This window comes from Eublepharis macularius, chromosome 13 (assembly GCF_028583425.1).
Source record: "Eublepharis macularius isolate TG4126 chromosome 13, MPM_Emac_v1.0, whole genome shotgun sequence".
Lineage (NCBI taxonomy): Eukaryota > Metazoa > Chordata > Lepidosauria > Squamata > Eublepharidae > Eublepharis > Eublepharis macularius.
The window spans coordinates 64,221,385-64,235,698 of record NC_072802.1 but is presented as its reverse complement, the minus strand read 5'-3'; the positions used below and the strand labels follow the sequence as shown (position 1 = coordinate 64,235,698).

The 14,314-nt window shown below is 43.8% G+C and overlaps 1 protein-coding gene across 1 annotated transcript in view; it reads left to right on the top strand.

The window, feature by feature from the left end:
* ADGRD1 (adhesion G protein-coupled receptor D1) overlaps nucleotides 1-14,025 on the top strand; it is a 328,223-nt gene extending 314,198 nt beyond the window's left edge. Inside the window, exons 23-26 of the mRNA XM_054996571.1 lie at nucleotides 2,241-2,367; nucleotides 3,937-3,978; nucleotides 10,741-10,833; nucleotides 13,002-14,025. Of these exons, the coding sequence (XP_054852546.1) occupies nucleotides 2,241-2,367; nucleotides 3,937-3,978; nucleotides 10,741-10,833; nucleotides 13,002-13,097 (358 nt within the window). The 3' untranslated portion in view covers nucleotides 13,098-14,025. The remainder of the gene's footprint in view (nucleotides 1-2,240; nucleotides 2,368-3,936; nucleotides 3,979-10,740; nucleotides 10,834-13,001) is intronic.
* Nucleotides 14,026-14,314: the final 289 nt, after the last annotated feature.

Genomic DNA, 14,314 nt, shown 5'->3' with positions numbered 1-14,314 from the left:
AATCACTCCGCTCTCCAAGATATAAAGATGGTTGGACTCACATTCTAACTGAATCTGAAGAAAAGAGCTGTGATTCACAAAAGGCTCATACCTTACCATAAATTTTGTTAGTCTTATAGGTGCTACTGGGCTCTTCTACTGGTACAGATAGACTAACACAGCTACCCATCTTGATCCATTCCTCAGGTTTCAGAAGGGGACAAACCAGAAAATTAGAAAGATAGAGAGGTTAGTTTACTCTTTACTGCCCTGAACTATCCTTTAATGTATAGATTTCTAATCTTAGAACTTCATCCTTGTGACATCCTTCTCTTCCTCCCTTTGTCACACAACTATCTCTTCTCTCCATCTTACACCATGGATGCAGGACTTGTCCTGCAATCCATGAGCATCCTTAGACTAGACAGGTAGATATGAATCTCTCCACTTTTCTATCAGAGTATGGAGTTCCTATAATAAAGAACTCTTATTTCTTTTCTAAACCTAAGCCAAGTGTAAATTTGTTATTTTGTCTCTCACACTCACACCAGCCAGCAAGCAAGCTCCAAAACACCCATCACATTTTCTCTGCAATTGTTGCTACTCTGCTACCCTCCTACTAGTTCATGGTGGCCTTGGTTATTTTTAATAAGGATGAGGTAAGGAGACATGGAATACCGTGATGTCAGTTATGGATATTATGAACGGGGGACATAGACATGAGGTGCCATTTCAAAGCAGCAGGCATCTGTTCAGTATAAGGTTGAATTTCCATAAGAGTCAAACCAACACTGGTTTTCAAAATACTGATTAGGGAGCATGGAGGCATTGGGACGGTCAACCAGTGATTTGTTTTAAATTGGATTAAGATGGGGCATGATCCTGCCAAAATTAAACCCTTTTAAGTTAAATGGATTGATTTGAGAGACAATTGAAAACAGGCTTAACTTTCCCATTATGAAACTAAAGGTTCTTCAACGGGGTTAACTTAGCTGGATCAAACTAATTATATTTCATGTTACTCAAATGAATATTAAAATGGATTTAATACATTAAGTAATTGCATTTAAAGTGCTTTAAATTTTACCCTGCTGGGTAATGACTTACACTCATTCAAATGTACTGTTATCTCAACCATCTCTCACGCAGTATTCATTCATTCATTCATTCATTCATTCATTCATTCATTCATTCATTCATTTTAAATCCTACTTTTCTATTCAGTGGAGACCAAGAGTGGCTTACAACATTCTGCCTTTCTCCATTTGGTCCTCACAACAATCCTATGAGGTAGGTTTAGGTGGAGAGCGTGTGACTGTCCCGACATCACCCAGTGAGCTTCCATGGCAGGGTGAGGATTCAAACTCGAGTCTCCTAGATCCTAGTCCAGTACTGGCCATTACACCACGCTGTCTCTCATGTAATAATAATGTAAGGCTACAGACTTATTCTGCTATGCTTACACCAGGCTGGCATGGGTGCCAATCCTTTTTGTTGTGCTGTAACAAAATCGGAGACTAGCACATGGTCAAAGTGTTCTATTAAAGGCCAAATCCACACGCACTCAACCATCCGCTTATCTTGCACAGTCATGGCAGTCGGGTTCATTCTGCTACCATGCTGGGCATCATCACATTCACCCTCCCAGTGCGTCTTCGTGGCACAATCAGTTCTCCACACGCCACTGAGTGAAGCGTTATAGTGGGCAGTTCCCTCCTCCGTCGTCAGTGTTGACGGCACACGTCGCTTCCCTTTTTTTTCCCCCAAAAAAGTTAATTTTGCGCTATACCGATATTCCGACTCTTATGTAGGCAGAGCCAGGGAAAAGCCAGAGTATTTATAGGGGGGAACCAGGTCCCATTCAAAGCCGAGAGCAGAAAGTAACTGATGGTAAGATAAAGGACCATCATCTGATTCTTTTCCCGCGCAAACCGCTGCTCGCTAAAGTAGGTTTTGTAGTATACCGAGACCTTTCTTTATTGTGCAAATGCGCTATGAAAGCCCATTTTTTTAAAAAAGAGGGCTGGGCAAAAACAGATTTCCGCCATTATCACATGGTACAGAAAGGAGGCGCAATTGTGGCGCGGTGATGGCGGGGAACACGCGGAACGGGAAAGCGTGTGAGTATCTGCTTGAACAGCGTCGCAGTTGCGAAAAAGACGCAGAAACAAAAAGGAAGTGTGGATTCAGCCAAAATCCGGGGATGAGTCTTGTACCTGCCCATCGTATTAAAATCCCCATTCTTTCTTGCTGTATTTCAGGTTGACAGCCAAAGCCGTGGCTGTATTGTTGCCTATCTTGGGAAGCTCCTGGATCTTTGGCGTTCTAGCAGTCAACGACCACGCGTTAGTGTTCCAGTACATGTTTGCAGTATTCAACTCCTTGCAAGTGAGTTCACAGTGCAGCTACAGAGCCAGGGAACCTGCATCAATTTTGTGCAGACTCTTTCATGCTTTTAATAGACAGGTCTTTACCAGCAAATTTCTATTTATGTTTTTTCCTCTAAACTTTCATGGCCTTTGTGCATTGCTCATAAGTCTGTATGATCAACAGGAACTCTTGGGGCTCATCAGTGATTTTCTGTTGTTCAGTATATTACAGCCGCTGTGAGATAAATCAGACAATGGAAGTATTTGCTTGAGCGTAGTAATTCTAAGTTCATGCTTATCGTTTTCAGGTGTTCTTGCCTGAAGGGCTTAGATTTCTTTCTTAGTGGATGAATTACACATCAGAGAAGACATGGGGCTGCTGTCGAAAATGGCATCCCTGTGTCCATTTCTTCCCAGGGGAACGCAATGCGGGAATGCCATTTTCAGGGGCAGTCTCATGTCTTCCCATGGGATTTGCCAGTGGCAGTCTTGAAGAGAAATTGACCTTCCTATTCCTTCATTTCAGGGGAGGAGGGCCTAGTGGTCAAGGAAACGCTAGTACTCAAATCATCCTCCGGTGGAGGCAAGGGGGATCCTCTGTGGATGGGTTTCCACTCTGGAAACCGTGAATATAAGAGCATCTCCACATGACAGCCTAGTTCAGGCGGGGCACTAAGGGCAGAACTACAGAAGATGTCCAACGTGTGCCAAGCCACAGGTACATGCTTGCAGCCAGACGTACCATTATGGTGCACAACCAGACTCATAGTCAGATGTACATTGAGGAAACTTATCTTAAAAAGTGCTCGTTTCTCAGCACTGCGGGGGGGGGGGGGGAGAGAACGCGCTTCCTGCTTCCCTCCCATTCTGCTTTCACCAGCAGAAGGGGTGTGGGGAGAGCTTTCTGCCCACTACTTTGGGTGCACGTGTCCGTCCTCGTGCACATGGAGCCAGAAAAGCCCTCCTGCCTCCCTTTCTGTGGGTGAAAGCAGAGCAGGGAGAATACTGGAAGCTCCTTCTCTCCCCCCCCCTCCCCTCCCCTTGCAGTATTCTTTTGCAGCACTGAGCAAATGAGCACTTTTGCTCATTTTTTGCTCAGTTTCCCTGATGTACATCTGGCTGTGAGTTTCCCTGATGTACATCTGACTGTGAGTCCAGTTGCACACCTGATGTATGCCTGACTGAGAGTCTGGTCATGCACCTGTGACCCAGCACATGTCAGGCATATCATAGAGCTTAGCCCTAAAAAGGCAGGATAGAAGGAACTAAGGGCCAAGCTACAAGTGACGAATGACACTTGAACGGCAAGTGTATTTCTCCCTGTTCACTTGCCCTCCACTCAATCCACTTGCCAGGCAAGTGTCTTTCGTCATGTGTAGCTTGGCCCTCAGTGATTCCTTTGAACAAGCTGGCTTTCAAAATGATTCTCAGGGCAATTAGAGCCTCCCTGTCCTTTATGAAGAATGAAACTGCTGTGCTGTTCCCCCCCTTCCTACGTTGCCAGAACCAATTTCTATTTAATTGTAAACCTGCCTAGTTATGACCAGCTCGGACCATCATTGGTAATATTTTTATTTTACTGTTTCAGGGATTTTTCATCTTCCTATTTCACTGTCTTCTGAACTCAGAGGTACGTTTTCACGTAAGAGGCCTTTGTGCAGTAAAACCGAGAGCACGGTAATGCTGGGATATATATCTGTATTTATTTATTTAGCGAAGTAATAAGATGATTTAAAATTTGGTTGTAAATCAGCCGCAGTATTTGGAGAATGGCGCCATTTAATGATGTTGCCCCGGAGAGCGGGCCTTTTATTTTTCACTCAGAGTTGCTTAGCAATGTTCACGGTTTATATATAGTACATTTAGCTGCTGTCTGTGCGATTTATAGCATCCTCCGAAAACTAGAAAACTAGGCTGAAGTCGAGGGCTCTGGGTGTAAAATGAATGGCCGCAGCTTGGCCGTTGTAAGGATTCAGGTCACATCTGCACAGCTTTAATGTAGGGAGAATTATTTTATTTTATTTATTATTTATTTCTATTATGGGGCCTTAGCTCAGTGGCAGAATGCTTGCTTTGCACGCAGATGGTTCCCGGTACAACACATAGCAAAGATTCAAGGTTTTGGTACTGACCTATAAGGCCCTATAAGGCCCTACGCGGGCTGGGACCAGCGTATCTGCGGGACCGTCTTTCCCCATATGTTCCCTGGAGGACACTCCGATCAGGGGATAAACAGCTGTTGGTGGTCCCTGGCCCCCAGGAGGCCCGCTTAGCCTCGACCAGAGCCAGGGCCTTCTCGGTCCTGGCTCCCACCTGGTGGAACGCTCTGTCTACTGAAACCAGGGCCCAGCAAGACCTACTATCTTTTCACCTGGCCTGTAAGACAGAGGTGTTCTGCCAGGCACATGGCTGAGGTCTGGGCCTCTGCCGGCCTGAAACAACAAGGGGTGTACAAAATATAACCCTCCCTGCAAAGGCTGTCCACTATCCTATTTTAGTTTGTCAGGCTGACTGCATAATTAGAAATATGTTTTTATTTTAATGATGCTTGTAAATGTTTTATGGAAATGGAATGTTATTGTATTTTAATGGGTTGTGATCCGCTCTGAGCCCGCTCTTGGGGAGGGTGGAATAGAAACACCAAATAAATAAATAAATAAATACGGAGGGCAGGCAGCAGGGCAGGGGAAGACATGACTGCGTGCCTTTCTCCCACCCAGTTGTTTGCAAGCAGTCCACCATCCATGCTCCCAGCTGGCCAGGATGCCCAGCATTGTCCAGGAAAGAACATGGGGCTGATGCAGGCAGCTGTGAGTGCAGGCAGTGAGAGGACCCATGAGGATGTGGGGCAGATGCACAGGCAGGCGGGGTCTGCAGAGAAGGGGAACGCACCTGGGCACTCTCTGCACAGGTACTTTCAGGAGGGCCTCCTGAAATTTGGAACCGTCTCTGACTATGATCACCCTTAGAGACCCTGCGATGTCCCCCCATGGGTCAGTAATGACTTGGTGCTTGCACAGGGGACTACTTTTACCTTTTCACATAAATGACAGGCATAGGGGGCTGGGGCTGAGAGGAGCGGCTTCCCCAAAGCCACCTGCTGAGTTCATGGCAGTCGTGGGATTCTAACCAGCAGAGTGCTGATTTGTAGCCCATTCACGATACCATTATGCTACAGCAAAACAGGGGAACAAAATAGAGGGGTTAAGTGTGTGTGTGTGTGTGTGTGTGTGTGTGTGTGTGTGTGTGTGTGTGTGTGTGTATATATATATATATATTAGAGAGTATTTATTATAGATGTGCACCAATGTAGATTAAAAACAAGTTTAAAACATAAGGTCTGAATGGCAGGCTACATATATATACTAAAACTTGCTAAAACTTCTCAAGATACAGATGATGGTACAGTGCAACGACCAACACAAATAGACCAAGGTACAGTAAACACCGACCAGACGCATTTCAGCCCGAAGGCCTTCCTTAGTGGTCAGTTTTAAACAATTTATGATCAAACACATCCACACATATAGAAACCAATCATGCAGTGCTCCCGGTGTTTTATCTAGAGTTGTAACAAAAGAAGAAGGGGGGAGGAAATTTTTCTAATATAATATAGTCCATTATTAAGTGCTAGAATTATTCTAGGTAAAATACTGGATCAGAATTTAAATCTAGTATGGTGTGATAAACTACAAATACTGCAGTAGACCCAGGACTGTGTTTACACACTGCTCTTCATTTGTTGTTACACTCTAAAGAAAAAATGTACCAAATTAGAAAATTATTCCCTAACATGCTCTTAATTAACCCCTACAGCAAAACAACCAGAAAAGAAGGGTTCCTCCAGACTCGAAAACGCTAGCAACTAACAAGAAAAATTACCGGAGATACAAACAAATCAAATCACATTATTAAAAAGTATTGATGGTTAAATATTATATAACGGTGATATTTATTAATTATATTTAACCATCAATGTTCGAAGCACTCTGGCACATAGCACTTTACACTGTTATATAGTAAAAATAATTTAAACATTTTTGAATGGTTGAATGATTTGATTTGTTTGTACCTCTGGTAATTTTTCTTGTTAGTTGCTAGCATTATGCTACAGCAGCTGTTTTCAAAAGTGGCCTCTCCTCCTACTTTTGCCGGTGGAAAAAAATTGGTAGGATTCAGCCATTTGTCGGTATAAATTCAGTATAAATAGTGCTAAAATGCATACAGGATACAAAATAATGGACAGTGCTAGCAATGCATCTGTCATGCATCTGACGAAGAGAGCTGTGCTTCTCGAAAGCTTATGCTACAATAAAGTTGGTTAGTCTTAAAGGTGCTACTGGACTCTTTTTGATTTTGCTACTACAGACTAACATGGCTAACTCGTCTGCATCTAGTGCTAGCAATGAACGTGTGTAGACCAAAGCTGTTTACAGTGACAGCAGATGGAAATTTTTTTTAAAATGAAAATGACGTATTGATTCATCCCTACTATTGACTGTTTAGTAGTTTTTTCCACTTATACTTCTAAGAGGTTTTTACTTGAATGCAAAGAAGTGTACAAGTATGGAAATGGGGTCTATTAGACCTCATAGAAAATCAGTTTGGGGAGCCTCAAAGATCCCAAACACTCTCCACGCATCACTGCTCCCCTGGACTATAACAATAATACAATTTCATGTATTTTAAACATTAACTCAAAGAGATTTTACAATACACCTCTCATTTCCTTAAAACCATGACTTAAAGGTAAAGGTAGTCCCCTGTGCAAGCACTGAGTCATTACTGACCCATGGGGGGACATCGCATCACAACATTTTCTTGGCAGACTTTTTGTAACAGGGTGGTTTGCCATTGCCTTCCCCAGTCATCTACACTTTACCCCCAGGAAACTGGGTGGTCATTTTAACGACGTCAGAAGGGTAGAAGGCTGAGAGCCAAGCTACAAGTGACAAATTACACTTGCCTGGTGAGTGAACAGACTCACGTGTATTCTTCCCTGATCAAGTGGAGCACAAGTGAATGGCAAGTGAACAGGGAGGAATACACAAGAGTCTGTTCACTTGCTAGGCAAGTGTAATTCATCACTTGTAGCTTGGCTCTGAGTCAACCTTGAGCTGGCTACCTGAACCTGGCTTCCTCCAGGATTGAACTCAGGTCATCGTGAGCAGAGCTTGGGCTGCAGTACTGCAGCTTACCACTCTGCGCCACGGGGCTCCTCAAAACCATGACTGAATGTTGCCTATTTGGGCCCACTGTCTGATTAATAAAGTACTTGTTACAAGTGCAGCAGATTTAAACAGATTAAGACAAGAAAACTTTCCAGTTTGAGTATAGCTAAGCAATCCAAGCCAGGATGAGGAAATTTTGCTGCTACCTTCAAACTCAGGCGGCGTCAAGCTGAAATCCCATTTCTTGCTGACTTTACAAGCAATAACATAAGGGCTCGATGGGAAAGTATGTTGTAAATGATGGGAGCCGTTTGATTGCCTCGGGAGCAGAGCTGTTCTGAGAGCGTGCACCATTTCATCTTTTCCCGTTAGAGTTTGTAGTTTGTTTGCCAAAGGAAAAAGGGAAGACAAGAGAGAGAAACGAGCAAGGGTTATAAATAATAGTTTTTGGCAAACACCGCAGAAAACCCTCCTAAACATTGCTCCCTGCTGACGGTGTCTTGCACGGAAGCGGTGTTAATGAATTAAAAATTATAGGGCACTGCAGGCCTTCATTCCTTCTGTGGTCACCTATCTTGTAAGTTTGGTGGTTGCAGTAGCTGTCCCAACTTCCATTAAATGGTCTAGATATCACTTTCCCCGTAGAATCCACATAGTTTTCCCTACTGTTTGGCCATTCGATGAGTAATACTTTGGCTGTTCTGAATTGCGAAGCTCATTTTGGGGGAGAGAGGGAGGTTGGCATGGAAAAGGGGTCTTTCTGGTGAGGGGTGACGTTTTCTCCCAAAGTGCAGAGCTCCGCCGAGCCAAAAACGTAATCTTCTGCCAAGCCATTGCAACATTTGCCAAGGGCAGGAAAGCGGTTCTGCTGGAAATCACGCTTCAAGATTGCTCCTTTAAAGGAGGCTATCTGCCGCCATATGCATAGCTTGATTCTTCCACCATCGCTTGCCGCTTTAAAAGGTGACGGAACATATATATGTATTTGTTCCTGTTTATGGGCCACTTGAAAGACTGGCAAAATTGGGAGACATCTTTTGGTAAGAAGAAAAATATTTCCCAGAAAGGGTGCTTCCTATTTTCGTTCAGCCTTGAAACTCATTGTGTGAACAAGGGCCGTGTGTGTGTGTGTGATGTCCTCAAGTCATAGCTGATTTGTGGCAACCCTTGGCAGGGTTTTCATGGCAAGAGACTATCAGAAGTGGTTTGCCATCGCCTGCCTCTGCAACCCTGGCCTTCGTTGGAGGTCTCCCATCCAATTACTAACCAAGGCCGACCCTGCTTAGCTTCTGAGATCTGATGAGATCAGGATCCTATCCAGGTTAGAGAAAACTAGCACCATAGCAGAACTGATTTCCCACCATACAAGGGCTGCTGCATAAAACTACCAAAAAGCATTAAAATGTAATTCTTGATGCCCTTAACTCATGTAGTACTGTACAAAATAGCTGAGGTTAAGGCTGTGATATCAGTGCCCTATCTATTTCGCAAGGATGTACGGAACATAGATATCACTTGTTGTATCAAACTAATGTTCCGTTAACATAAGAGGGTCAATCTTGCCTGATTTCTTGCAGTCCCTACCCCGCCCCTGCCTTATAATAACAACAATAATAACATTTGATTTATATACCGCCCTTCAGGACAACTTAACCCCCACTCGGAGTGGTTTACAGAGTCTGTTATTATTATTCTCACAACAGTCACCCTGTGAGGTGGGTGGGGCTGAGAGAGCTCTGAGAGAGCTGTGACTGACCCAAGGTCACCCAGCTGGCTTCTAGTGGAGGAGCGAGGGATAAAAACCCGGTTCTCCGGATTGCAGTCCTGCCTTCTTAATCACGACACCAAACTGGCTCCAGGAGAGTCCATAGCCTCAAGTAGCAGCTTCTCAGGGGCTGAAGGTGCTGCTTGAGAAAACAGGGAGACAGGATCCAACCCTTGGTTTCTCATCAGCAGTCTGAAGTGGTATGATCTGGGAATTGCATATCGGATGCTGGTACAGGGTGTATGAATATGCCCTTTTTATTTTAGTTTCGTTGCGCTTTGGGGGAAGGGAGATTTTTGCTGTTTTTTTTTCCATTTTGTTTGAATATTTGACATTGTTTGAATGCCATTTATATGCAACTGAGGCAAAGTGAGGGGCTGAGGGATAGGGGCTATAGGTCTTACTTCTATGTACTGTCTGTTGCTGTATGATCCTACCGGATAGCTTATATGTTGTTTACTGCCAGTCTTAGAATTGCTTGTGCTCTGTTTAGCATTTCTTCAACTCCATATTAGATTCCTGTTAGTTTTAAAGCTTTGAAATGTGCATTTATATACCCAATTACATTGTTTATTGAAATGTCTGTGAAATTGACTGTACTGACTCACAGTTGAGTCTCAGTAATACAGGCAGCCTATAAATAGCATAAATAAAAATAAATAAAATAAAATCAGTGAAGTTAAATATTACATAAATTTAATGGAGAAAATTTGGTGGAAGGAAACAGACAATTACACAGAGATTAAAAAACCATGGGTTCACTGTGCCCAATGGAGAAGATAAATTGAAACAGGGATTTTCAGTTAGTAATTGTGGGTTTGCAAAAATTTGGTAGCATCTCTACCACTGTTCTGCCCAGTTTTTTTGTTATTTGTTTACTAAAAACTATGGTATATCTTGGAGTAGAAAAAGACCCAAAATGAGATGGCTTGATTCAGTAAAGAAAGCCACGGTATCCAGGTTGCAAGATCTCAGCAAGATTGTTCATGCTAGGATGTTTTGGAGGCTGCTATTTCAGAGAGGGTTGCCGTTAAGTCAGAAGCGACAACACACACACACACACAGAAAGAGAGAAAAAGCATCAGTTGCTGACCCCTTGATGACTCTGCTAAACATGTGAAGTGCTCTGTGTTGAAAAGCCACCGAGTTTAAAGAACTGTGAGGCCATATGAGTCTGGGTACTTGATTTTTCATATTCACTCACACACACAGCTCATCATGCGATGCTGCAGTCATCGTACGATGGACGTGCATGTGTGAATTGGCCTGGACAGTCATCAGAAAGGGGTCCAGCAGCCACTGTTGAGCAGCAGAGAAAGTTGAAGGACAAAGGCTGTGGAAAGATTTGTGGTCCAGTTGGCTTTCTGTGGCTTTAGACCTTCTAAGCGAATGGCCAAACACTCCCGGCTTACGGAAGCCTCTTACCTCTTGCTCTCTGCTTTGTTTCCCCACCCAGGTAAGAGCTGCCTTCAAGCATAAAACCAAAGTGTGGTCCCTCACCAGCAGTTCCATGCGCAACATCAATGTGAAGCCTTTCAACTCTGATATTGTAAGTATCCCTAGGCTGATGTAAGATGGTTTGTAACATAAAAACTTCAGTCATGGGAAAGATCTTTCCAGAGGCACGTTGGAATAGGAAATGGGCCGGACAACCAGGGTGGTGCAGAAGTCAGACTAGGAACTGAGAGACCCAGATTTAAATCCCCACACAGCGGTGAAGCTCACTGCATGACCTGGGACCTGTCACACCCTCTCAGCCAAATCTACCTTCGCAGGGTTGTTGTGAGGATAAAATAGGGAAAAGAGAACAAGGCGTTTCACCCTGATCTCCTTGGAGGAATGGTGGGATTTATATGCACTCAACAGAATGAAGGCAATTACCTAGCTCATGCCCTGGTTTAACCTTAATATAAATCAGAGAATCCTTTGCTAGGCATAGGGGTTTCATGACAGATAGAATCATAGACTCATAGGGTTGGAAGGGGTCTCCAGGGTCATCTAGTCCAACCCCCTGCACAATGCAGAAAATTCACAAGTCCGCCCCCCCCCCCCCGCCACACACCCAGTGACCCCAGCTCCATGCCCAGAAAACAGAAAAACACTGTCAGGATCCCTAGCCAACTGGCCTGGGGAAAATTGCTTCCTTATCCCAAAATGGTGATCAGTATTACCCTGGGCGTGTAAGAAGGGGCCACGAGAATATACAGGGACTTCTCATCAATGGATATGGAAAAGTGTTCTAAGATGTTTAAACAGCCCAGTTTTGTCAATGAATTTGCCTGGTTCTTAAACAATTAAATTAACCATATATCGCCCACACTACAGCATCTCAGTAAAAGTGCTTTATCGGGGCCTTGATGAAAAGTGAGAATCTCTTGTAAGTACAAGAAGTTCCAATATAAAGAAAACAATCTCCCTCCCTCACAACATACCTCTTGATAGAAAGGAAAGCCATCAGTAGAAAGGAAAGCCAGTAAAATTGGTTAGCCTTAAAGGTGCTACTGGACTCTTTTCTGTTTTGCTACTACGGACTAACACGGCTGACTCCTCTGAAAATACAATATAATCAACAGCTAGGACATTCTCTGAGCAAGTACTGTAACGAACAACAGTTAGGACATTCAGGGAAAGAGATACATGGCCCTATAATCTGGGTGGAAAGCTCTCCTGAATAATTCAGTTTTGCATAGTTTTCTCCAGAGTAAAGAAGAAAAGGAGCCAGATGAAATGTGCTCAGATTGGGCATGATGATGTCTGTATGCTTGCCTTTACTGTGAGTGGTTCCGCACATGTTTGATAATGCACTTCCAATCCTCTTTATAGATCATTTGGAACAGATTCCTTTGTGTGCGGAACAAAAAATCCACCTCAAACGATTGACAAAGTGCATTGAAAGTGCATTATCCAACGTGTGCAGAATCAGCGGCCTCCTGCTGTCCAAGTGAGGGGAAATCCCTGTATGGAAGGAGACAAAGTTGCCTTATGCTCTTTAGTTAATAAAAATTGGATGAATGGATGATTGCATGATTCATGCATCGCTGCTATAAATACTTTTTAAAAAGACAGCCCACCGAGAGCGTTTGTGGAGAGGCACATCTGGGGGTCGTGCTAGCATCTTTTATGTGAGTTGTGAGGCTGCATTCGCCCAACGGCAAGAACAACATACTGTGAGCTGACCTTTTACAAGACGTCTGTCTTCAGACTGGTGATGCTGAAAAAGTTCATAATTACCCAATGAAGAATACAAATGTGCCTAACTCATGTTACCCATGTCTTTTCCTGAGAGCTGAGCGCAGTTTGGTGGGAATAGGAAACTGGTGTCTGCTTCTCTTGGGGTGGGGGCAAATTTGCATCTATGTATTGTCGAAGGCTTTCACGGCCGGAGAATGATGGTTGTTGTGGGTTTTCCAGGCTGTATTGCCACACTGTGACACTGAGAGATCTCTGTCTTTTGGTGCTACACCTCTGAAGATGCCAGCCACAGCTGCTGGCGAAACGTCAGGAACTACAATGCCAAGACCACGGCAGTACAGCCCGGAAAACCCACAACAACCATCAAATTTGCATCTGTTTGCATCTGCGCTGTTTTATTTGCCCCTGAGGAGGCATTCCAACATGTGAGTTCTCACATGCAGATTGAAGTGGTAGAATCAAGAGGCAGGTTTATTATCTCAATGAAAGCTCGGCTGTTGCTTCAGTATTATTTTTTCTCTCCAGATAACTGGGAACAGGCCAGGAACCAGTCCTACAAAACTAAATACTTGGGACAAGAGCACCAATTCAGCAAACAGGATCGATCTCTCGGCAGTCTGACATCAGACCCTACCAGCTGCCCTGTCCAATAGCCAAGCCATACCTTCAGGACTTTGGATGTGGCGTCTGCCTGCCCAGGATTTACTCTGGATTTGTGCCTCTCATTTTATCGTCACCTGCTAAATTGGAAGGGGAAAAAATACCATGTTGCATTGGACCGAATCAATCTTTCCAGCTTTCAAAAAACATCTTTACCTGCCGTAGCCATTGAAAACTGCTACAGAATAGCTAGCAACGATATACACTGGACAGTCTTGTAACTAAGGCAGAGACGAGAGATGAGGAGGAGAAATGGATACTGCTGCCTTGGTAATAGGACTGAGACAAGTTTATGGCACCTCAGGAAAGGAGATCACAACGAGCTTCGCTTTCTGCTTTGCAGAACCAAAGTTTGCTACGGTGTTCTTAAAACGGAGTCATTCTTGTCCAGATCTTCATCCTCCACTGATGTTAAATAACAAGTAATCCAATTATCTGAGATGAGATTTCCCAGCATCCAGCCAACAAACATTTCATTTTAATACTGTTTAGAAGTTGGTGATGTAGAGGAACTAAAACCCAAGCCATGCTTTCTTACTGTACGCTGGTCTTGGGACTAACAAAGATGGCAGATATTGTGTTTGGGGGGGGGGGGGTTGCCTCCTACACATCTGTTCAGTTTTTATGATGCTATTTCTAAAGACTGTTGGTGATGCGAAGGCCACCTGCAACGTTGCTTCGTCGGAGGGGCTATTCATGTTGACTGAAATACCCTTTAGTAGGAGAATCAACAGCAGTCTGTCCGGTGGATTCTGCCAACAGAATTAACCTGTAACTTTTGGAAACTATTGCGGGGCTGACACTGTGACATGTTTCTCTGTTTGCAGAGCAGAGTGGGACGCTGAATGCCGAACAGAAGCATACCAAAAAAAAAAAAAAAAGGAACACCCAAATCCAACCCACAAAATAAAATAAAAACTCCTCTGCTCAACTAAACTATGACGAGAAAAATATTACTGTGAACTAAGCAGACAGACTGCAGCTGAGATTGTGTTATTATCCACAGATGTCATTTTTTATTTTCTTTTTTCCCCGTTGGTAAACAGCTCTTTCGTCTTTCCAACAAAGCGATGATAGAGGAGAAAGCAGCACCTGTTTTCGTTCTACAAATGTTTTTTCCCCCTTCTTATGGGCTTTGTTGCTAGGGCTCGCCAAGCACTGAGCAAACCTATCCTTGC